The sequence below is a fragment of the Botrytis sinoallii genome (assembly GCF_014898435.1).
Source record: "Botrytis sinoallii strain Bc 23 chromosome Unknown BSIN_001, whole genome shotgun sequence".
In the NCBI taxonomy this organism is placed as follows: Eukaryota; Fungi; Ascomycota; class Leotiomycetes; order Helotiales; family Sclerotiniaceae; genus Botrytis; species Botrytis sinoallii.
The window spans coordinates 1894057-1917573 of NW_024066028.1; the positions used below are offsets into that span (position 1 = coordinate 1894057).

General features: G+C 44.3%; 5 protein-coding genes across 5 annotated transcripts; 4 read left to right on the forward strand and 1 right to left on the reverse strand.

The window, feature by feature from the left end:
- Positions 1-1188: 1188 nt before the first annotated feature.
- On the forward strand, positions 1189-2645 carry EAF02_000395 (uncharacterized protein; the record flags this gene model as incomplete). Its single annotated transcript, XM_038896443.1, has 3 exons — positions 1189-1487; positions 1563-2058; positions 2124-2645. 3 exons carry the CDS (start codon positions 1189-1191, stop codon positions 2643-2645), a joined length of 1317 nt encoding a protein of 438 aa, XP_038763302.1.
- Positions 2646-5181: 2536 nt separating this feature from the next.
- On the forward strand, positions 5182-5530 carry EAF02_000396 (uncharacterized protein; the record flags this gene model as incomplete). Its single annotated transcript, XM_038896444.1, has 3 exons — positions 5182-5262; positions 5315-5346; positions 5407-5530. 3 exons carry the CDS (start codon positions 5182-5184, stop codon positions 5528-5530), a joined length of 237 nt encoding a protein of 78 aa, XP_038763303.1.
- Positions 5531-5717: 187 nt separating this feature from the next.
- EAF02_000397 (uncharacterized protein) lies at positions 5718-9122 on the forward strand (the record flags this gene model as incomplete). Its single annotated transcript, XM_038896445.1, has 1 exon — positions 5718-9122. One exon carries the CDS (start codon positions 5718-5720, stop codon positions 9120-9122), a length of 3405 nt encoding a protein of 1134 aa, XP_038763304.1.
- Positions 9123-12884: 3762 nt separating this feature from the next.
- EAF02_000398 (uncharacterized protein) lies at positions 12885-15046 on the forward strand. The gene is made up of 2 exons (XM_038896446.1): positions 12885-13382; positions 13435-15046. Exons 1-2 carry the CDS (start codon positions 13289-13291, stop codon positions 14538-14540), a joined length of 1200 nt encoding a protein of 399 aa, XP_038763305.1. The 5' UTR covers positions 12885-13288; the 3' UTR covers positions 14541-15046.
- A 1057-nt stretch (positions 15047-16103) lies between these two features.
- EAF02_000399 (uncharacterized protein) lies at positions 16104-21959 on the reverse strand. Its single transcript, XM_038896447.1, is given in 5 exon segments — positions 16104-17067; positions 17122-20119; positions 20137-21181; positions 21229-21492; positions 21562-21959. 5 exon segments carry the CDS (start codon positions 21702-21704, stop codon positions 17036-17038), a joined length of 4482 nt encoding a protein of 1493 aa, XP_038763306.1. The 5' UTR covers positions 21705-21959; the 3' UTR covers positions 16104-17035.
- Between the last annotated feature and the right edge of the window lie 1558 nt (positions 21960-23517).

Genomic DNA, 23517 nt, shown 5'->3' on the forward strand with positions numbered 1-23517 from the left:
CCACAGTAGATTTCTAGCTGCTTGTAGTTAGTATGCTATGCTTATTTAGTAATCAGAATTTACACTTATTAATTGCAAACATCTCACCCACATTGTGCAAGGAGTTGAAGTTTCATGGATCTGCAGCGGCGTTAAGTTTGACAGTTTGACAGCGCCGAAAAGTTATTCCGCATGGATAAGTAGCTCCACCGCAATGTGACAGGGCTAGGTATACGGCCGTATGGCCTGTGCACTACGTCCTAGATAGGAACTGCTCATCCGCAAACTCCAGAACTTCACACTGTTCATTTGAACGTGCTCCTTCAACTGCCTATTCTGTCATCCGGCTCGTATGCTACTATTTACAAGTCCGAATAAAGACGTTTTTTGCGTCTTTAGACCTCTTAGCTTCGTATTATCCTAGCCTTAATAAGCAGTGCCGAGAGATCCAAACGAATGAATACAACGACTCATGTAACCTTACCACGCTCCGGGGAGATACTCATGTAAGATGTTATAGCAGGGATTCAGGAAGGAGCAGAGCACCAGCCGATGTATAGGTACTCCACCAGAAACAATTGAGGCCGTTTCAACTTTCCACGTTGCCACAGGGAGATCTTCTTATCTCATCAACCCAATTCGTAGCGGATGTAACTCGTGAGGAAAATTCGGCCAAAAATGGTCAAGATCTGCAGTCAATAGATAAAGAAACCTGGCGCCGCGGAAGCCCCTGATCATCATGTTAAGAATGTAATTGTCAACATATGTCATGTCACAGTTAAAGACTTATTGTTTTCCGTCTTCACACTATCTATTGATGGTTCGTCATTCGGTCAGGGGAATGCCCCTATACAGGTGCAGGTAGGTGTTGAAAGGCAAAAGAAAAGCCTCAGGCGCGGCTGATGAAAATTAGACATGATCATCAGCAGAAGTGGACATGTGAAGCTATTCGCATTTCGAACGTCTAGATAACAGCATTTCCTCAGATGCTTGGTTAAAAAAGCACGGTAGCAAACTCACCCCAAAAAAGTTAATGGTGACTGCGCTGTCAAACCATTCCCCATATTTCATATGTCCTCATAATTCTGAAGCTAGCAGGGGGAAAAGTGGAATTGCGATAAAAACTACAAACTCAAAACCAAAAAGTTTCTATTCTTGCTATCCATTCCAGAATTCGAGACAAGCCACAGGATCATTCATTTAAGCAAAATGACAGAAGCACAGCGTCCATTTAAGGTTCTCATTGCAGGCGGTTCAGTAGCAGGTCTCTCGCTAGCCAATGCACTCGAGCGCGCTGGAATCGATTTCGAATTATTCGAGAAACGAGAAGTGGCACCACAACTCGGACAGTCTATTCTGCTACTTCCTTGCACCATTCTGGTCCACGAACAATTAGGCATAGACAAACCGACTCATGAGGCTGGAATTCCGATCGGGGTTCGTGAGCACTGGGATCACGAGGGCAATCTATTTTGCTCTTCAGATGAATTAATTCGTCTCCAGGAGGTGTAAGTGGACATTCGTCTCAGCTTTCGTTCACCGCGAGCAAAAAAACGGAGGCAAGTCAGCTGATCAGATCAAAGCCAAAAACGACCTGTGTATTTCATAGACCGTAGGGTTTACCTCCAGAACCTATACAACGGTCTCAATGAGTCCTCGAAGTCGAAAGTCCATGAACATGAGGGCTTGGAGTCATTTACCGAGCACGAGAATGGAGTCACTCTGAGGACTGACAAAGGCAATGTCATTGAAGGCAGCATTATAGTGGGCGCCGACGGTGTGCACAGTCATGTGCGTCAGCAAACGGCGAAGCTGCTCAAAACGATTGATCCTGAGAGTTCCGAGATCATGGCTGCGGGATTCGATAACCGATTCCGCATTCTGACATGCACGTCACGGAACTACTTTATTGATGACCCAAAGAAGCAGTTCTTGGAGAACGGTGTTGTTACTAACTCCTATTTCCCGGAGCATGGTGTTGGAGGCATCGCTGTGGCTGGAATGGACGGAAAGATATTCTGGGCCATTTATATTGCGAACGATAAGCAGACGCCTTATCCTAGCCCGCGATATGGACAGGTTAGTTTGTGTTCTATGACCATGACTCGAGAAGATTCCAGAAGTGCTAACGATGCGTGTGCTAGGTCGATATGGACGAAGCCATCAAGAAATGGGGACATCTTCGGCCCACTCCCGCCTTTACCTTTAACGATCTATGGGCCAACCTCGTTGGCTCCACCATGGTACCCATGGAAGAAGGCGTCTTGGCCACAAAGTGGCATTCGGGCGGTAGAACCGTTCTCGTGGGTGATGCCGTCCACAAAGCAGCATCGAATCTCGGGCTGGGCGGAAATCTCTGCGTCGATGACGTGTGTTGTCTAGTCAATGGTCTACACACGCTTCTCGAAAGTAACAAGACACCAAGCACATCCGAAATCGTCAAAGTCTTTGAGAACTATGAGCGAGCGGAGCGACCTCGTGCTAATTTCGTTTGCAAGGCCTCCGGGGTGTACGCTGGGTTCGAAACGATGAGTAGGTGGTACTCTAAGCTTTTCCGGTTCATCTTTCCATGGATTCCATCGACCGTTAAGATGCGTGTCTTTTCTAGGTTTGATAGTAGTGCGCCTATTTTGGACTTTTTACCCGTTCCCTCAACCCGTGTTTAAATTGGATACTACCTTTCCAATTCGATATGTTTTTAAAGTTTAGATTCCCATGATAGATAATTTAATTTAATTTCCAAAACTCACAACATGGACTTCATGTAAAGATAGATATATTGGACAATCAATCGTAAAGTTAAATAAATAAACAGCAGGGCTTTTGGCATAAAATTACTAGTCATGGAATTTGACTTTTGCATTTATCAACTACTAGTCTTAGCATCGGTAAAATATCAGCATCTTCCAGTCTGATTTCTCAAACACTGAGACCCAAATCTGGTCAAGGAACAGCCTAGAGCCAGTATTCGTATTAAATATTTGTCCCACTCCTCCGGCTAGGCCAGGGAGCCTGCGAAGTTTCCACCGGACAGTCCTTCAGCCACCTCACAAATCGATGTTCATCATTGTTCGGAGATATAACCCCGTGCTGATCCTCAATCCCCAGCTCTGGGGCATTCAATTATTCAACCACAATGGCAACTTTTGATGATCCAAAGATTCTTCACTTGATCCGAACAATTCACTGTCATTTCTTTCAAGAATGTGCTCTAAATCTATCAAGGTCGTTTACCAGAAAAGGAAATGATAAATTTCCTTCAACCCCAACCAACGTTCCAAAGGTCCATGGATCATCATTTCAATGACCACATTCAAATCAGGGAGATCTGCCCGATCCCTTAGCTCCAAATATACACCTTCTCCCAAGACTTATTTATCCCTTGATTTATAACGAAATGCGGAATGGACGGACATAGAAGCATAGGTTTCAAAGTTCTATACTTGCGGCAGAAGCTCAGATCCAGAGAACCTGTGAAAATTTCCATCGACTATAAAGAAACGGGTATACTCAGGTATTGACCATCGGCAATCGTGTGGATAACTAGATGCGGTAATAGATAATTTCCTGGAATGCTTGGGGATACGAGACTCCTTTTTATTTTGTGGAGTGGGAGTGATCGTATAATGAGCCTCACTCAAGAGCAACATATCATTATTCATGAAGATCTCTGGTCTGGAAAGTAAGAGTGCTCTGGATCTATCCTTTGGCATTTCCATTCACCCCCTTCATTAACCAGAATACTCTAGTTTGGGTTCCTCGAGTTGCAACGAAAGCCTCCGAGTCAAGTAAGATGCAATATCGCCGAACAATGACGCTTAACTGGTAACAAGCGAGAAGTGTTTGTGGTTGACTAGGAATATTTTCATCTTTCATCCATTGCTGTTGATGTAGGTACTATGCTTACTGAGTTGAGTTGTATTTGTGTTTGTTTATTTTGCGAACTCTTGACCAGTCTCAATTTCCCTTGATTCTTTCTAGGGGCGTATGGGTTATTACTTGTCCACACAAGCTGAAGGGATAGATTCAGTTTTGGATGTGGTATTATTAATTATAAATTTGAGTTGATTGTATATGAGGGATGTACTCGAATGGTCTAAGTAACGTGCATAGTTGACATAGCCTACCTATAATTTTTAATACTGAACGTGCGTTCAACAACCCAAGTAAACACAAGCTGGCAATTTTCATATTAGCACAAATAGACAATAGTATTTGTGTGATAGAATATAGAACATTGAATAGAAATAAATGCAGAGTGTTACGAGCATTGCGGACTTTTTGGAGTTGTTTTCCGAATCCCCTTGGTTTTGATCACACATGGTGCTCCACAGCCAATGTTGACTCCATGGTGACCAAAGAATGGTGCAACTTGCCCATCTCGACTTTTCCATTAGTTCAAACATTCTCCTCACTCCTAAACTTACTACATAGTCTTCATATAACATGCTCATTGACGTTGTCCCTTGAGGAGGGTCGCTTGGTCTTTCTGCTGATATGTACGACAGGCAGTGAGAAGATTCATGGCGAAACAACCACAACACGCTGTGTAGTTTGAACGATCTGACGTTGTCTCGAGGAACAAGAAACACGCTCGGAAATAGAGTATATACACTGATAAATACTAACTTCAAGAGAACAAGTGTAGGGAATATAACATTCGAACACCCTGCAAAACATTCATATACAGTAGTGTCCGCTTGAACTACTTAGAATATGCTAGTGTAGAGTATCTTTTCAATGAACTGTAGAAGAAAAGGAGAGAAAGATATCTTGGAACTACCTAGATCACAATGACACGCTGCAGAGTATAACAAGCGATTTCAGTACTCTTCCGACAAGCCCTACGGGGAGCAATGGGAGCCCTCCAGTGGTGAGGAATGAACTCAATCCTAGATGAGAATCGATCATTGCGAATCAAGTGGGACGTATCAATCCATTTGAAAGATGTAAATCTAATTGAAAGTTTCCACAAATGGCAATATATCCATCTATCAAATCTTAAGTGTTCAAATCGATGTTGTTAATATTGCTGAGACTAACAAGTTGAAATACTGACGCAATCTAGCCTGTGTGCTTATCTAATCCCCCACCTAGAGCTCACCCCTGCAACATTCAATGTCGGCGCATCATCCATTATATTTTCTTATTTTGTTTGAACATCTTCACCCACAAACATTTTATGTATAGCGAAGGAGGAAAATGGCGAGATTATCAGGACTTCAAAGAGATGTTCTCGCGCTTTATAGAAAGTGCTTGAGGGAAAGTAGAAAGAAGCCGGCTGTAAGTAGAATTTCCCATGAGAACTTAAAAACAACTTGTTAATCAGATGAAGGAGGCAAGAAAGCACTTTGAAGCATATGCGAGGTATGTTGATTGTTCATGCCTTCCTTGTACGAATCTTGCTGATTTCTCTGGTACTTCCAGACTGGAGTTCAATAAGAGTATAACTTTAGACAAGAAGGATTTCAATACGATTGAGTACCTTCTGCGAAAAGGGCAGCGACAGGTTGACATGTATTCTTCGCCTGGTATCAAAGATATTCGATGAGCAAAACGGTATGAACAATGAGGATGTCTTGTTTCGGACGCCGGCAGGTCGGGGATGAAGCTTCGGCTGGAAAGGGCAGGCGCATTGCATATCGATGAGATTCTTTAATTACTCAGTTCCATCAATCTCGAAAACCTCACATTTCCTAAAATATGCATTCTTCACGAATTTATCCTTATAGCCGATAATGGTCAATTTCAAAATACATTGGAAGGGCTGTCCTCATCGAACGTTCCCACGAATAGATAATACCACGAGTCGTCCTCAACCCAGTTTCACTCGTTGTACTTCACACGCTAATAGAGGCACTTGTGAAATACACAAATGTCGGGCGCTAGAGCAGGCTCGGAGAAAAGAAAGGATTGAGGCTCGTAATCGAAGATCGAGAAGTCTAAAGACTTCTATTGTTGCTCGCTCCCAGCGACGTGCTTCGAAGCAAGTTAGACAAGAAGTTTTTGGATGGGAATCATCAAGTGCGAAAATAACTAGGCAGGGTCAGGAGAGCGATACTATACTTCCGCTTGTCGAAAGTGCCGTTGAATCAAGCCCAACTTATCACCCTGATAGAACTACCGGCGAAACTCATATCCATTCTGTAGACGGCGCTGGTTGTTCAACTTTTAATAAAATTAAAGGTTCCATTACGAACAAGAACATAACATCTCAAACTAGAACTCGAATCAACTCCACACAACTGACTGGTCTTGATCAAATCCGACGCTATCAAGTCAATCTCGGAAATTCCACACCACAAGATAGTGGTACTTATCATACTAGGAGCTTGTACAAGAAGTATAATCCATCCACACGTACTGGTTTTGTCTCTCCAGCTAGAAGTAAAGCTTTCTTGGCTGCATCTACACTTGCGAGTCTTTACGAAGAACAAAGTACCAACCACCAGAACGTTATCCAGTCATCAGGAGTATCTATAGGCGATCCTTCCAAGAAAGACATCTCTAGAAACAACACAGCATTAATTGGAGCATCTAGGCTTGCAACCCTTGCTCAGGGGAAATCTTTCTCTTTCTCTGTTCATTCTATTGTGCAGAGTATTGCTTCAGATCCTTCTTCTCGTAGTCCCAGTCAAAGGCGAGCGTTGAAACGCTTCACTCGCGATCTTGAATTGTATCTTCAAATCGCTAAGCAGGTCCCTAAACAAACGCCCATTTCGTCTGCCCCCTCAACTAGCTTTTCCACGCAAACTATACAGACTATCCAAGAATTCAAACCTTATCACGCCGAATTTCGAGCTGCTGGATTGGCGGTGACATCATCGGAACAACGAAACCAACCAGCTCAGGGCGTTCAACCATACGGGCGCAGAAGAACTGTCCCGGAAGCCCAGCCCTTGCTCTCTGGTAACAGAAGCACGGTGCTAGCAGGGTTTGAAACCAAACAAGGAAATCCTTTACTTAACACCGAAGAGCCACTAAAAGACAGCCTACCAGCAAACAAAATGGGAATAAAGGGTTCAAATGTATTGACCAAGAAATCAGGACCTGATCGTGCGAAAACAGAAAAAGAGTTGTCGACAATGAGTGTTGCGTCAGAGGAAACCGTCACTGAGTGGACACCGACATATGAGCAGGCGGATTCAGCCAGCCAAATTGAGTCTCAGCCATGTTGCGATTTGGCACCCCCTAGAGCATCGTCACCTGCAAAATCAAATCACCCGGACTCTGCTATCTCACCTCAACATGGAACTCCTCCCGCCAAAAAGTCTTTGCCTTGGCTTCGTAAGCCCCCAGTCACAGCTGAGCCCGCTTCTGAATCCGACACTGTTATAAGAGACAGCAGATTGAGCAAGTTAGCTGGAGACGCTGCTGCATCACCTCCGTACTCGGAGTTTACGAGTCAGCCAAACTCACAATCTTCTTCTATAGTATTGCATCTCGATACTCCGCCAGAGAACAAGCGTTATGTTCCATATCAGATTCCCAGAGCCTCTACCAGTACCACGTCCTCTGTATCCCCCATACCACCAACTACGACCCCCTATATGCAGTCATTTGTCGGTCCCGGTGAAGGTGATAATATTGGGGTGGCAGGTTTTGCCAACCCAGAACAATTTGCCTGCCAAAGTCGTTCTACGTTTACCAATGGGGGCACTATAGCACAAAAAGATATACCTCTGCTCAAAAACCATGCCACTCAAACAAGTACTGCTCCATCATTCATTACCCGAGCTCCACATTTCACCACTCAAATTCCTGTCACTGTTCAAAGTCAGCAACGTCGAGGTCTTATACTCAAATCGTCTCTGATCAACGAAACACAAAGTCGACAGTCACCCCAAGTGGCAAAAACTGCCGGCACTGATCCTGTGCCTTCAAATCAAATTTCGCGCGGTGCTTCTACTTCAGCATCCCCTCATGTTCCTTCATCCCCACTTCACTGTATCCAGTGTAATGTAGTATTGAATACCAACCCAGACGCAAAACTATGTCCAAATATTGGATCTGCGCCCGGGCCATCCCTTGAGTTTGATGCAAATTCGGAGAGAAAGAATATGCGAATATGTGAGAGTGCCGAGATAATACATTGTGAAGGGTGCAATCTATCTGTGGGCAATTCAGATAAGAATATAAACACAACTGCAAGTCAATACCCCAGGCAGCACGTAGAACGAGACATCCATTTACATGAATATGATGATACGAGAATCGTGGGTATTGGTTTTAAGGGGAAGCAAAAAGAACCAGATGTATCGGCGGATGAAGGATACTTTGCTCGCCAATCGAATGTTCGTAAAAGTGGAAGAAAACTGGCATCTGTCTCAGAACAAATACCAACACCACTCCCTGACCCGACTAAAAGAAAGTCGACGGCAGATCAAGTATCGCCATCACAAGCAAGCGCTACCTCTATACCAATGCCCATTCAAACTGGTCAGTCAAGTCAGTCAACAAGGCCTGGCTACGTACGAGGTCAAGTACTTTCTTATGCAAGGATGCCTGACATTCCTATACTGTTAGAAATCAGTCCCAAGCTATCAGTGTCTGAATCTGTAGGGGATCTACAAAATCAAATCTCCTCGTTAGAAAAACATACCAAGCAGGAAAAAGATACAAAGAAATTGTTCAAGGGACTGAGGGTCGCTACTGCAGCAGCTTGTGAAGAGGGAGTCGATAAGTTTATTGAAGAAATTACAGGTTACAAGGTTCGAAAATTACTTATGGATATTAGTGCCTTGGATGGACTTGGTGTGAATACATTGGCACATGTTGCAAGACAGACGGCTCAGAAAAGAAGAGGAGATCTTAGGAGGTTGCAGATGACTAAGATCACCAAAGAGGAGGCCAGAGAAAGAAAACTTGGAAGAGGGCTCGGATCTGGTGACGGTGATGGCGATGGTGACGACTCGTGGAAACATAGCTTAGAAGAGGTGGCTAGGATGGAGAGAAAGGGGCAGGGAAGAGGAAAATTACCAAGAAGTCAATCTGGAGAGTTCAGGCGTAAGCAGAATAGTAGTTTGGAAAGGGAAAGGCCTTCTAGAGATAGAGCGTTAGGGTTGGTGGCGGGAGACCAGGGGGTGAGGCTAAGGGAAGAGGCAGAAGCTTGTTTTGATGAGGTTAGTGCGAGAGAAGATTAGTAGTGAGGCTTCAAGGGCTGAGTGGTCTGCTGTATTGTAGATGCTCTACCTATGTATACCTACGGAATGCACCCAAGATATGAATAATACGATTTGTTTCCATGCGTAACATAAACTACTTACTACAGAATCAGGATATAGTGACGGGCTGTCATCAGATTGAAGTTCTGAGTTCGAGGAGGAAAGTGGGAGCTAATTATCGGAGGTGTGAAGAACAATTGAAGACTTCATAAGTGTCATTAGACGAATAGCTTAACATTTCAACATGAATCTGAAGAATTGGAGTCGAATGCTCAGATCATTTGCAAACAACTCACGCAAGCACCAGTATTATTCACCTACCACACAAATCACCAGCGCAATACTATTCAATATTCCATCTGAAACAATCCTCTTCACGGAGTGAACCCCACATCTCAAACGCAATACATATTCATTCCACGAAAGCGCCTTTGTACTTCCTTTTGAACACAGCTTATTTGACGTGGTAGCCAATTGCGATATATGGGGTATAAGCATACTGATCATTGTTGTAATTCCACTGTGATAAGATGAAAGCCTGATGTATCCTAGATTCTACTTGCGTGTGTTATAAGATAATTTGTATGACTGTGAGATGAGGATTGCTAGAAAATCAAGCCTGAGAGGAATATATATATCCACTGAGTTTTTAAGGTTTGTGACGAATATCTTTGGGACATGATGGGGTATGCCTGTTATAAACCTTACACTCGATTGTTATAACAATGCGAAGAAGATTGAACTTGTATAACTTCGGAGAGAAATCGCAGTTTGGACGAGGGAAAAAGAAGTTGCGAGATTATTTGTCGCGTCGTTGAATATCCATAAACCATATATATTGGCGATGCGATTGAGTGATGGATTTGGATTACAAGATCAAGGAGTAAGAATCCTTCAGCTCCGAGTACAACAAACTTTTGCTGGTTTGGAATAGAGTGCTCAATCAATAATGGTTTCGGGACCTTGTCATAACTTTGTGAGTCTTTCGTGGGAGAATAGCCTTTTTTTTCTCTCTCGTATTTGTTGTTAAGATTTAATCGTTCATCACCGCCATGATTCCTAACTAGGAGGTCTCATGACTCGGAAAATGGCGGTTATGACGATGCTTTGACATTTGAACGTTGATATTCCATCTCTCGACAAAACCAATTGCTAAGAAAATCAGCTCGCACTTGCGGTTTTGATGAGAACTCATTTGTAGATACAGGATGTCCAATGTAGTCTCAAATGCAGGGTTAAGCGCTGGAATCATAGACATACAGAATAGAGGAGCTGTAGGGGAGGTAAGCAAGTGAGCTGTCAAACAATCGTGAATAATGCATGGCATGCCAAGACAGCCTTAAGAAGCATCAAGCCTTCCTAAGGAGGGTCCCTAAGCTTCTTCTCGCTTCTTTCGCGCCGCCCCTTCATTTCAATTGAAAGTCCAGTAAACAACAGATGCGATTCAAGTGAGGTATATAAACAAATTCTCAAACTCGTATCTCAAACGCTCCCGTCAAATTTCCCCTTGCCAAGAAGAAAAAGAAGAAGAATCTCATTCGTGATCATCAGATATTGGATAAGCTTATTTTTCACCGGCGGAAACTCCATTGCTCGAGAGTACAATTCAGGGTGTTCACGGTCATTTTTCGGACGAGACTTGGGGAATTCAAAAGAGCTCAGGCCGAATCTTGTTACCGGAGTGAAACCTTTTTGCGCACAGTTGTAACTTGTCACCCTGAACCTGAAAAGATAAAGACTGTATACTGTTAGAGTGGCTCAGTAAGGTCCACCCTTATCAGGTTTCCACCGCGTGATATCGTATTGTTTACCGGATTTTGAAAAGCCCCCGAGACCTACCGAGGACTAATTGGTACAGTTAGCGAGGTCATGTGTGATGATGGAGATGGTGAGAGCAAAAGGATACGAGAGCGGATACTTCTCATTTTTGTGATCGAATATTGATTGCTGGCTAAGAAGAAAAAGGGATGTGATTGGTTGGCCTGCCAGGACCGAACCATGAAGAACAACAGGTAACCGTGGGAACTTTCTACAACATGTGTACCTTGGAATATTGCTCTTGCTGAAAGAATGATACAATGGCACACTTCAATGATGATGATGGGTCGTAGATCAACAGCGATTCAGTGGGAATAGCAGAAGAAAAAATTTGGCTGGCAACCAATTTTAAAGTTTAGCACAATTTTATGTAAGTATCGTCAGCAGCTTACGTCTCATAACACGAAAGCCATTGAGAAATGGAGTCATGAACACAGCAAGAAGCGTAACACCGCTCTATCGTGCATATGATATATATGAATGTGGTATACAAATATATTGTATTGGCCGTAAGAACGGTAGGACGGAAGAATGGCTTGTAGATACCTACCTAGTAGTCATTGCCTTTCAATCTAATTGTCGGTACCGATGATAATTCGTATCGTAAAGGCATCCAAATTACGGCAAGTACGGCAGTGAACAGTGACCAAGACATTGTTGACCCAATTTTTCGGTTTATCTCTTCCTCTCTCTCTATCTATCTCGCTCAGTAAAAACAGAAGTGGCACAGCCAGGACCAATTCTTCAAATTCCAAAAATAATTTAATTTTTTTCTTTCCCCTTTCTAGCTTCTTTTCAGTACCGTATGATGTACTCAGCCGCCGTCGTTAAGCCTTTGACTACCAGTACCTGGGTAGACAGTAATACGACCTAATTCAATCTGGACATACCGGACCAATTAAATCCCATGTGTTCCTGAGATCCTTCTTTACAGATGCTCACTACATCGTACTTCTTTAGATCTCCACTAAGAATTACCTTGGCTCTAGGGTCCAGTGGATCACATCAAAATCTGCAGCCCAACTTCCAAGAAGTCGTGGCATTTTGCTGGAAACCATAAAACCGACCTTCTGTTTCACTAGACGGCCACCAGAAAGCATAACGAATGCTGAGTGGCTGAAAGTTCACAAGAATCCAACAAGCCAAGCTAAAACACATAGCTAGAAGTGACTTTAGTCATCTAATCTTCCCACAGGATCAACCAAATATTATTTCATATGCTTTGGAAATAGGATGGAATATGCATACCGACCGGTACTCCTCTCTACCTTGACTGTTAGTTCATCATTTCAACTGCCCGTGACACGAGAAACAAAGTCATAAATATATGGATCTCATATGGAAACAACATCGTAATTCCGAAGAGAGAAAAAAGCGAGCCACTTTTTTCTGGAGCCACAAAACACGAAGGGGAATAACATAACGTACGTGCTCATCCGTCGCCCCATCATTGATACGGTCGATCATGTATCCCTAGGTATCGCAAGTGTTTTCATTTGATATTGTGAGGAGGCCGTCGTACCTGCATCATAATCAACAAATAAATCACCACCCACTCCACAATAAGTAATCCACCCTCCACTGAATTTAATTTAGCACTTTACGATGCATCTTAAAATGGATCTGGTGTCTCTTCCAGGAAGACGTATACGATAATGTTATTTCTTGCCCTGAACGATTTAGTTTGGAATGACATGGCATTAGCCTCCCTAACGCCTCCCCTGCCCCCTTTCATGACAACGCTGAAAACCCTCGCTTAACCAATCAGAAGAGGGAAGGAAGTTCTGATACAAGGTTTGTTTGACCACGCCCCCCGCCCCTCGTTTGCTTACAGCGACAAGGCTGTGTTCGGAATTCGAGTTTGACACCATGGACCATTGACCATGACCAGCCCACACGAGCGTGCGGGAGGAAGAAGTGTAAAATGCAGGAAAAAGAAATTATTGAAATAGATCAAGTCCCCAAGATTGGTTTGTGTTTCCTTCCCGCCTGGTACCTCGTCTCCACATTATCTTGTGAATACTTATTGACCTCACATCCCCCTCCTCCCAACGATCTTTCTGGAAATTCCTCTCTCCACATCTTGGCATTGATTTGATTTTCTCTATTTCATCATCCTTCTCTCTGAAAAGTGGTTCTTCATATCGAACGGTTCATCTTTCGTTTGGATCTTCGCTCTCATATATCTCGACTCCCTCACATTCGCTTTGCGCTTTTGCATCGTTTCGTACTTGAAGTCCGGTACTTGTACTTTTGTGCTCTAATCAGCTTATCTCCTCGCATACCACACACATATCGCACATATCACCCATATCACCCATATCAAAATGCGTTCCTCAACAATATCAGCATCTGCTGTTATTCTTCTTTCAGGACTGGCCAGTGCACAAACATTCACTGATTGCAACCCAACAAAAAAGTGTAAGTTGGATGACGACGCATGACTTGCAACATAAAACTGACAAATATACAGCCTGTCCTGCAGACCCAGCCATTGGAGGCCTTCAAGTGACCGACTTTACCGCTGGAAAGAGTGACTATTGGGAAGTCGAAGATGGAACCACCATGACATATGACGGCACCCTCGGTGCGCAATTCGTCATCAGCACCGCCACCAATGCACCCACCATCAAAAACATCGGATACATCATGTTTGGCCGTATCGAAACATGGGTGAGAGCATCCGCCGGAACGGGTATCGTCAGTAGTTTTATTCTCGAATCCGACGATCTCGATGAAATCGATTGGGAATGGCTCGGATCCAACAACGCCGCAGCCGAGAACAACTTTTTCGGAAAGGGAAACACCACGACCTACGACCGTGCCCAATACCCAGCAGTCGCTACCCCCATCGACACCTTCCACAACTACACCATTGACTGGACCGCCGAGTCCACCGTCTGGTACATCGACGGCGTCGCCGTGCGCACGCTCCTCTACAACGACGCGCAAACCGTCGGCGGAAAAAACTACCCCCCAACCCCCATGCTAGTCAAGATGGGAAGCTGGATCGGCTGTGCCAGCGAAGCCGCCGTGACGGATCCCGCCACCGCAGGAACCTGCTCCTGGGCCGGCGGAGCCGTCGATCTCACTAAAGGTCCTTTCACCATGTACGTCAAGAACGTCACGATCCAAGACTATGGATGCGCGACCGAATACACCTACGGCGATTTGACCGGTGACTACACCTCTATCAAAGCCACCGGCGGCTGCAACGCCGACGGATCGGCTTCTTCCAAATCGAAATCCCCATCCTCATCCGCATCCGCATCCTCCGCTGCATCAGGAAGCTCATCATCCGCCGGCGCCAAATCCTCAAGCGGCAGCTCCACCCTCAGCACCGTAGCCGGCACCTCAAGCGGCATCGCCGTCGGAAGCGCAACCGGCACCGCGACTCTTTCCGCCGGCGTAAAAGCCACCGCGGCCGCCGAATCAGGAAGCACACCGGTTTCTTCGACCCTCGCCCAAGTAACCACCACTTCGGACGCAAACTCGCTCAAGAAGCCCAAGCACGAATACGGAATGCTTGATCTTGGGGTTATGGTTTTGGGTCTCGGATTGGGTTATCTCGTTATGTAAACGAGATGGTTTTTTCCTGGAGAGAGGGGGGTTCCTCCCTCTCGGTTTGCGAGCGGATGAGTGCGAAGAGATGTGTACAGTACGAATTGAACTAGATGTATGATTCTCCGACTGGTATATGTATTAGGCGCGAATGGATTTTTTTCGGGGCAGGCGGATGTTATCAATTTAAGCATGCATAGGTTATGATGGACAGTTTTCTGTCGACGATGATATACCCACATGAAGATTTTGGAGATGTTGCATTTTCCGTTCAGCACGGTTTAGTTTCAATATGGTTTAGAGAAGAAAATAGACAGATGGGTGAGAGAGGTTTAGCATAGTATTGCATTGCATATGGACATTGCATTCTGGAAGGAAGGATGATGGGATGGGAGTTTTTTGATACTGGGGTTTATACCATTCAGCGTGTGTTTGATTGTTGATTTATTTATCGGATTCGCTATACTGCAGTTTAATGATTGATAGAGGAGAGGAATAAAAGATTTATGAATTTTGATATATACATACGTGCATATATGTAATGTCTAGTAAATAGGTATCCAATACAAGATTCCCATGCTCGAATAATCTTAATATTCTTATGATTCGTATATGGTATGTTCAGATTACGAAGCATGAAAAAAAAGTAGTGATTGGATTTATGAGAATCTCACCCTATTTAATCAAATCCGATACAATCCTTCGTAGTACCAAATCTCAAATCCCATCCCTTCTCATCTCATATCATCTTATTTTATCTCATTCCAAATCTCTCCGACCACAAATCCCATCCTTCTAAGTTGTAGGTAATTCTAGTACGACACGAATTCAAGCGATCCCCTACATTTTAACTCCCTCCATAATCCCATGTATTAGATCATCCCAAATCATTCCATCCCTCTATCCCTCTACCCCTCTATCCCTCTATCCCTCTATCCCTCTATCCCTCTATCCCTCTATCCCTCTATCCCTCTACTCCTCTACTCCTCTACCCCTCCACCCCTCTACTCCTCTACCCCTCCACCATCTCCAATCAAACCGACTTCCCCAGCTACCTCTCAATCTCAACTCTTGTCTCCCTAACCTTAAATTCTCCTTCTCCATCCCTCCTCTCCCATCCTCTCCCCATTCATCATATACAACACATACACAAATATACAAACCCACCAACCCACTCCCCCCACCCCCCATCCATCCATCCATTTCTATTTACATCTCCCCTTCCACCTTCCAACCCTCCACCCACAAATCAAACCGTATCCACACATCACAAGTATAACTACAATTACAATTTCAATTACAATTACCTACATCCCCATCCATTCCCCATCCATTCCCCATCCCCCATCCAACCTCCACAAACTTCCACAAACTCAACAGCCAACCTTAAACCTAAACAAACAACATATACAAGCCGCGCATTCCCAATATCCAATAACTTACCTACTACCTCTTACCTCCTCTCCACGATCCAAAAATCTTGTCCTGTTATCCCCCAAGTTTCTCTCCTCTACTAACATATTCCCTTATTTCCCTGTAAAGATATATATAAATATTCATCCCATCCCTTTCTCTCATCCACACCTCAAAAAAGAATAGCATGGCACAAGCCCTAATTTCACCATGATCACATCAAAAGCCTCATGTGAGTATAAAAGTTGGTATCATTATATACGTCATCTCCTAATCAAGTTGGATGTAATAACATACGAGAAGCCTGGTACTTTACTAGTCCAGCCATTATCTTCCCATTCCACCCCTAAAGTTCACCAGGCTGCACCGATCGATCTATTGTTTCCCCTCCCATTCCACCCCATCCAACCGTCCTGAAAGTCGTCCCCGAGACCTCTTAGGTATCCAGTCTACCGTCCCACCATCCTCCAATAATACATATTCATCCATTCATCCATCTCACGTAACTCCCATCATAAATCTTTTGACCCCCTTCCCCATCCTTCCTTCAAACTCTCAAACTCTCTCGTCTAAAGTCACTTCCAACTCCTGATTCCCAATTTTCGCAAAAGTAAAACCCTCGCACGCTAAAAGTAGACCCGATCCAATAACATATCTTGATCATGCTTCAAAAGAAAAACATTCAATAGTTTAAAAAAAAAAAGTTTGCATTGAGACCAGTCCAACAAATGGTGGGTCCAACGCAAAATGTAATATAGAAAAAAAGTATGGGTATAACCTCCTCTCCTTCCTCTGATATGCTAAACGAATTGATTGTTCGATGCTCATATAGTTATGAATTGATAATGGTATGTAGAAGATGACATTTTTCGTTTCCTTGGGGCCGCTCGCGTGGATGCAAGGTAATATACAAAAAGTCAAAAGGGTATTGAAAATTTGCTTGCTAATGCTGCACCTGAAAAATTCAAAGACGAAACAAATATCGTCGTTATTATGATTACAGTCGTGTTTTATGTATATTCTTGTTGGTTATTATAGATACGTCTAGGGCACCTGTCCGAAGTCGTGTATGGTTCGTTGATTCAATCATTGATATTTGTCTAATCGAAGAATGATTCCTCGTCGACTAAACCTATAATCCTTTTGTCAATATACGTGATCGGCAGAAATTAAAAAAATTCCTTACGAGGATCATTCTCTTTCAATCTATTGGTAGATTTCTTCTGTCCCAACCCCATGCCCATATTGAACATGCTACTTTCTCTCTTCTTCGATCTAGAGGCCCCGTATTGCTGGTCATGGGAAGAAGCTCCTAGCGTATCGCCTCGACTACCATACTCAGGCCCAGCCATTGCGTTAAACCCAGCAAATCCTGGGCCTTGCTGACCAAAAGATTGCTGATTGAAGGATGGTGTTGGGAGATCCTGCTGAAATTTTTGGCGTCGAGGAGAGCGGATATCTTCAGGAGACAGAGCGGGAGCGGTAACCGTAACCTCCACAGGTCGACGATCCTGATCGTTAGGCTCATTTTCAAAGATGCCATCATATTGTTGCAAGAAAAGGGCAAAAACAGGAGCTGGAATATTGAGAGTTGGTGAGAATACAATCCCAACATTTCGAACCGTCATCTTGTTTACATCTGAATGATTGATGATGTTGATGAGGAAACCGGCCAGATACCTGAGCAGAATGTTGTTTGCTCGTGGTAGCCTGTGGACCAAACCATTGAGAGCACTGATTTTCTCATTTACGTCGTGAAGCTCTGTGACTGCAATAAATTCGAGGTGAAGTTCACGGGTCAATATAGTGGTTGGTAGCTCTCTCAAGTATAGCTTCAACAGAGAGGCCACAGCATGTATGTCATAGTACTGATCGTCAGTAACTAGGTTCACGTCTCCCTCGACATTAAAGCGTTCCCGAAGCTGTCTGATGACAACGTTGGACCCGCTCAATCTGAAAATTCCTTCTTCACCTGCAGCATTCTTCGCATCTAAGTATTCAATGCATCGATAAATAACTGCTGGAAGCTCAACTTGAACATCAGCTGGATGATTGTACCTCACAGCTTCAGTTAGTGGAGTTCCAAAGACTGGTCTAATTGGACCATGCTGATCGTAGGCCATCTGGGACAAATTATGATTTGACATATTGATTGACAAGTCTGGTAAATCTACCGATGGTCTTGGTTTTGAGCCGAATCCGAAAAAGCTACGTTTCTTCTGTTTGATTTTTTCGTCTGGGAGCAATGTCCCCGATTTATTTCCCCATGAACCAGCATCCTGAATTGGGTGGGCGTTCTTTGGACCAGAAATAGATTTCATGGATTGAGAGTGTGGGAATGACATGGGATCTCTTTCGTGGCCGTGACTTGGAGGCGACGGTGTGTCTGAGTTCTTCAATTTCGAGCCATGTGGTGCAGCGCCTTGCTTTGTCATATCATAGCCAATAGCACGAAGATCATTGTTCTCGCCAAGCTTTCCTTGAGCACTTCCCTTTCTTCTTCCATGTGGATGAGAGTTGCTTGAGCCAGAGCGAGCATGACTTGGACGACGATGCTCATCCTCATCTTTAAAATCAACGTATCTAAGAAGAGCCTCGACCCATTCATCGCGTTCCTTATCGCTCTCCGCACACAAAACATGTCTCACCCGGCTAGAAGAATCTTTTCTCTTCGGCTCCAAAATCAAAAACGCGTGTCGATATTGATTGTCAACGTCATCACCTTCCCCTCGGGAAGATGGCGAGGCATCCGTCTGCTGGGATTGTTTTCCAATTTGAGCACCTTGAAGTTTGATGGCTCCTAGATGTTGTCCGCCAGGCGATTCATAATATTTGAACACTGGGCCGTCCAACACAAAGAATCGTGCTTTCCAACCTCCAAAGTTTTTACCTTTCTTGGTTAAATAGCCATTCTTTAAAGGTCTGCCACCTGGCCCAGTCTTCACAGGACTTTCGGAACCCGTATCACTACTTGGAGTCAGGTCATCGGCGTGTGGCTCCATCGTATTTGAGGACAAGTATCGACAGATCTCCAACGCAGATTTGGTGTCCAGCTCCGTATTGAGGAGCTCATCAAGATAATGATCCAGCGCCGCACGCCTAGCATCTATCTTAGCTGGAGAATGACCACTGAAGAGATATTTATCCGGCGTCCTGGCTGTAAATGTAGGGCACTGTTTCAAGATCTGGTCTAATTGCACCAATGACGCCGAGTCTTTCTCCACTCTCCATAGTTCTTTTCCATCCGATCGCGCGAATACTGCAAGAGTGAAGACGGGATCAGTCTCTAGGTTGGCTGGAAACATCAGACTAGCTCTTGAAGGCTTCAAACGTGACGAAGCCACCTTCACATCTATTGAAGGTAAAGCATTTGGGGGAAGAAGTAGATCTGGGTATTCCTCGGTAACAAGTCCTCTATAAATCACATTTCCAGAATGACTGGAAGACGGAGAGTCACTTGGTCGCCTTCCTTGAACACTTTCATTGACTAGAGTTTCCTCAGATTTGAGAGTGTTGAGAGTTTCCTCGGATCTTTTACTGATTACCAGTGGTTGCGGGGAAACGAGAACTAAAGGTTCCGCGCGGGGTGCATGAGGGGAACCAAGGGACATTGGAGTACCGGGAGGAAGAGGAATTGGCTGTCGTGGAGCTCGTGGTGATAATGGTATGGCACCTGGGAAAGCGCCCATTCCTCGAGGAGACAATGGAGGTGAAGCCATTGATGAGTGAGATGAGTTGTGCCTCGAGGACATACCCATCGGTCTTGGGCTTTGTGGCAAACCCGGACTCATCAATGGAGGAGACATCATCCCTGTCTTTGGAGGAGGTGGTCTTGATGCATTCAACATACCCGCCAAGGAACCGGTACCCTCATCCGGTGGGGAAAGAGCCCGCAAATGAGCATCTGGTGGTGAGATTGGAACAGTGGCTCGCGGGCTTAGAGGCATTGCTGGTATCATTTCTTTTGGCGTGGTTGATGCTGATTTTGGAGTTCCTTTAACGCTACCCTTAGAGCTCTTCTTCGAAAGACTCCTTGCCTCGGCATCTCGTGCCGCTGCAATCTCTCGCACTCTATCATCCTCTTCTCTAGTCTTCCGTCGACCTCTATCAGGGAACGATGGGATATCGTCAACCTCCAATATATCATCATAGTCCGAATCAGACTCTTCTTTCGTCTCCGAAGCCTGTCGTAAATGCGTACTAGGCCCAGTCTTTTGCCGAGATTGAGTGGCGCCGGTGGAGCTTTTCTCGGCGGTGGAAATTTGGGAGATCCACGATCGACTTTTGGCAATGATTCCATGATTGCCATCGAAGGGCCTTGTGATGACATAGGCAGAGGGAGCGGTACTGTCGGTGGTGGTCCCCGTGGAGAGTCCAAAGGTAGATTTCGTGAAGGTGGCACGCTTGCATTATATGGCATGTCACTGTACACCGCTTGGTTCTTCCTTTGAAGTTGAGATGCCTCAAATCCTAAGGGTGGAGAATCAGGATTGTATTGCTGAAAGGCATGCTTAGTCGGCGAAGGCATCTTCTGCTCGGCCTCGACCATATTAGATAGTCCCGGTGTTGCTAGTGCTGGAGGGGTAATTGGATACGGCGCTAGAGCACAATCCATGGGCGAATGTTGTGCTGGAGATTCATTCTTCGACCCATCGGAGTTCAAATGTCCGTCGATACTTTTTTGGACCGAGATCTCAGCGATCCTTGATTCTGAAGTCATCTCTCCCGATTCTGACGTTGGACCTTGTGTCGAATCTACAGGTGATGGATTCGCATTTTGTGTGAGATTCTCCTTCAGCTTTTTCCTGTACCGCTCCTTGTCTTTTAGGGCTCGCTCAAGGTCCTTGTTTAACCCCAAAATCATAGCCCTTTGTTTGTCTACCAAACGCCATAATTGTGAATTCTGTGCGGTTTGTGATTGCTTTTCTTTGATTAAATACTGTATAGCGGCCTCCGGCGACCCCGCTGCTTGAATGAGTTGTGCAACATCAAACTGTGGACTCAAGCCTTTAGAATCCTGCGAGTTTTTGTATGAATGTCCGCTGCTTGAGATCGAGGAAATAGCAGAGTCAATTGAGGAAGTTCGAGGAGGTTGTCGACCCATTTCGATACGATGTGCAGGTGTCGTAGATGCCATCGAAGGTGGTTTATCAGTAGGTGAGGTTGAACCTACGTTTGCCAGGATAGGAGTTGAGACACTACGTATCGGGGCATTCGAAGTCGTTTCCTGCAATGGTCGGCCGTATCTATTAGGAGTGAGTGAATTGATCAGACAAATGAAGTTAAGAAGTACCTCAAATTGCCTGGTATCTGCGGTGGTTTGGCAGTGTGCTCAGAAGTATAGAAGTTCTTCTCCGTCGCTAATAAATCATCAAGGCGCTCTTTGGGCGATCGAGGCTCCTGCAGAGAACTCTGACTTGCTTTCGTACTTATGAAAGGATATTGATCGCCAGAACCTTTCACAGCAAATGTGGTTCTCGTTGGAGTGACACTGGTTGAAGGTGATGTAGGAGTAGTACTGGTTTGTAACGGACTAGGAGCAGCCTTGCGCAGGGAACTAGAGCAAGTATGTGAGTGCCCGTAACGAGAAGTGGCTCAATATTGGAGGGAAGTGACTATAGCTTACCTATTGCGCGTTTCCAAGACAGGCGAAGAGGTATTTGGTGAGTGAGCAAGGTGAGTGCGACCAGTTGTGGGGCTTTCTTGTGGCAGATGATGAAGCTGCGTATCAGAAGGCCGTTCGGCCATCTCTTGCGAGAGCTGTGACATGGCCAGGTACGCTCGTCGGCTGCTGACACTCCTCAAGCTCGCTATGCATTCATACGCCGAAATGTTTTGGAGTCTGAAATCTGGATTGAGCAGTAATTGGACGCGGCGGTTTAAGACAAGGAAGAAGAGTGGCGCCTGTCGCTATTACTAGGTTCAGAGTTTCGAAATGCGTTGAGCGAGTCGATTGACGTCGCACATTTAGTAGAATTCGTTCAAAGCAATGGAATGGTGTACAAATAGGAAACTTGAGACCAGGGTGATGATGTATCGAGTTGGGTCCGGGCGCGCGGGAGATATTTTAGTAGAGGAATTAACAAATACGTATTGACCTATTGACCAGTGGATGTCCTCTTGGGAGTGTATGGCAATTTGCGAATTGGTGAAGGGCGAGCTGTGAGTGGTAGATGAAATTGAGGAAATTGATAAAAGTCGAGATTGGGTATCTAGATGGGTAGGTATGTACAGAAAGAAATGGTAGGAAGGAATACGATGTTATGAGAAGATTAATCCATCCATATAGAATTAGAAATTATGAGTTGCATTCATTCATTTGCGTACTTGGAAATTCATATCAATCATATGACCTCACGTCAGCGAGATCCAGGCCAAATGAGTAGGAGACAGATTAATGGCGATGATGTGATGAGATGGGAATAGTTTGTGAATAGTATGTAGGTATGTAGATATGTAGATAGATAGATATAGATGGGTGTAGGTGTCCACATAGGTATAGAAGTAGATGTAGATATAGATACGACGTAGTATGCAAGGAGGCGAGGTAGATACAAAGTAGATGGATGAATGGATGGATGTAGAATGGATGTATCGTAGATGGATAGAACAGAAGCTAGAGAGGAGTAAGGACAGTAAAAAAATTGATTTGACGTTAGGCGATGAAAAGGAAAGTTCCATCTGTGTATTTTGATTGGTGGATACTGCAGATAGGTGGGTCTTGATCATATATTACTTGATATTATTGATGTCTTAGGCTGTCTCATATGATTTTGAAAGGTCTGTATTATTATTATTACCTATCTACCTACCTACCTACCTACCCAGATGTACCTCGTCTATAAAAGCTCTCCAAAATCATTCCATTCAACTTATTTCAATCAACTTGCATCGAATAACAATAAGAATAAGAAATGAAAAAGTAGATAGCAAGGTAAGTGTACGAACGGAGTATAGAATATAAGCTGAGAGGCCTTTTATAATCAGTATAATTAGTTTGAATTTCTTTTCCCTTTCGCTCTCTTCCCTGGACCTGGCAGCGTGGGTACCTGGGTAGTATGGAAGCTTATTGTGAAGTGAATGATGAAGTTAGAATGGCTCAATTGGCTCAGATGGCTTTTGAATGGTTGATTTGTTTTGCATGGATTCCTAACAGATGATGCATATCATGTTAATGTCTTGGGCACATGTAACCCTTGAAAAAGCTTTTCGAAGATTCTATGGATCCAACTCGCATATATTACTACTCTGTAGGTGTTGTTGTCATGGGAAGAAGACTACATATTATGTTGTCTATGAACCAGTATCTAACATCTAATATACAAGACCTGGTACCTCATATTCTCACAAGAATCTTACCATAAATACAACAACTTTTGATACCATTAGACCCCAGTTCCAATACCCCTTCATCAATTCGGCTATTGTCTACTACAGTAAGTAATTCTCTAGGTAACTCTATCGACTGTGACCATACAATGTACTAATAATATATCTACCAACTACTCACCTTCACCAATACAACATACGAAGCAATCGAAGAAAAGTATATCACTCACTCACACTATGAACAACTCCTCAC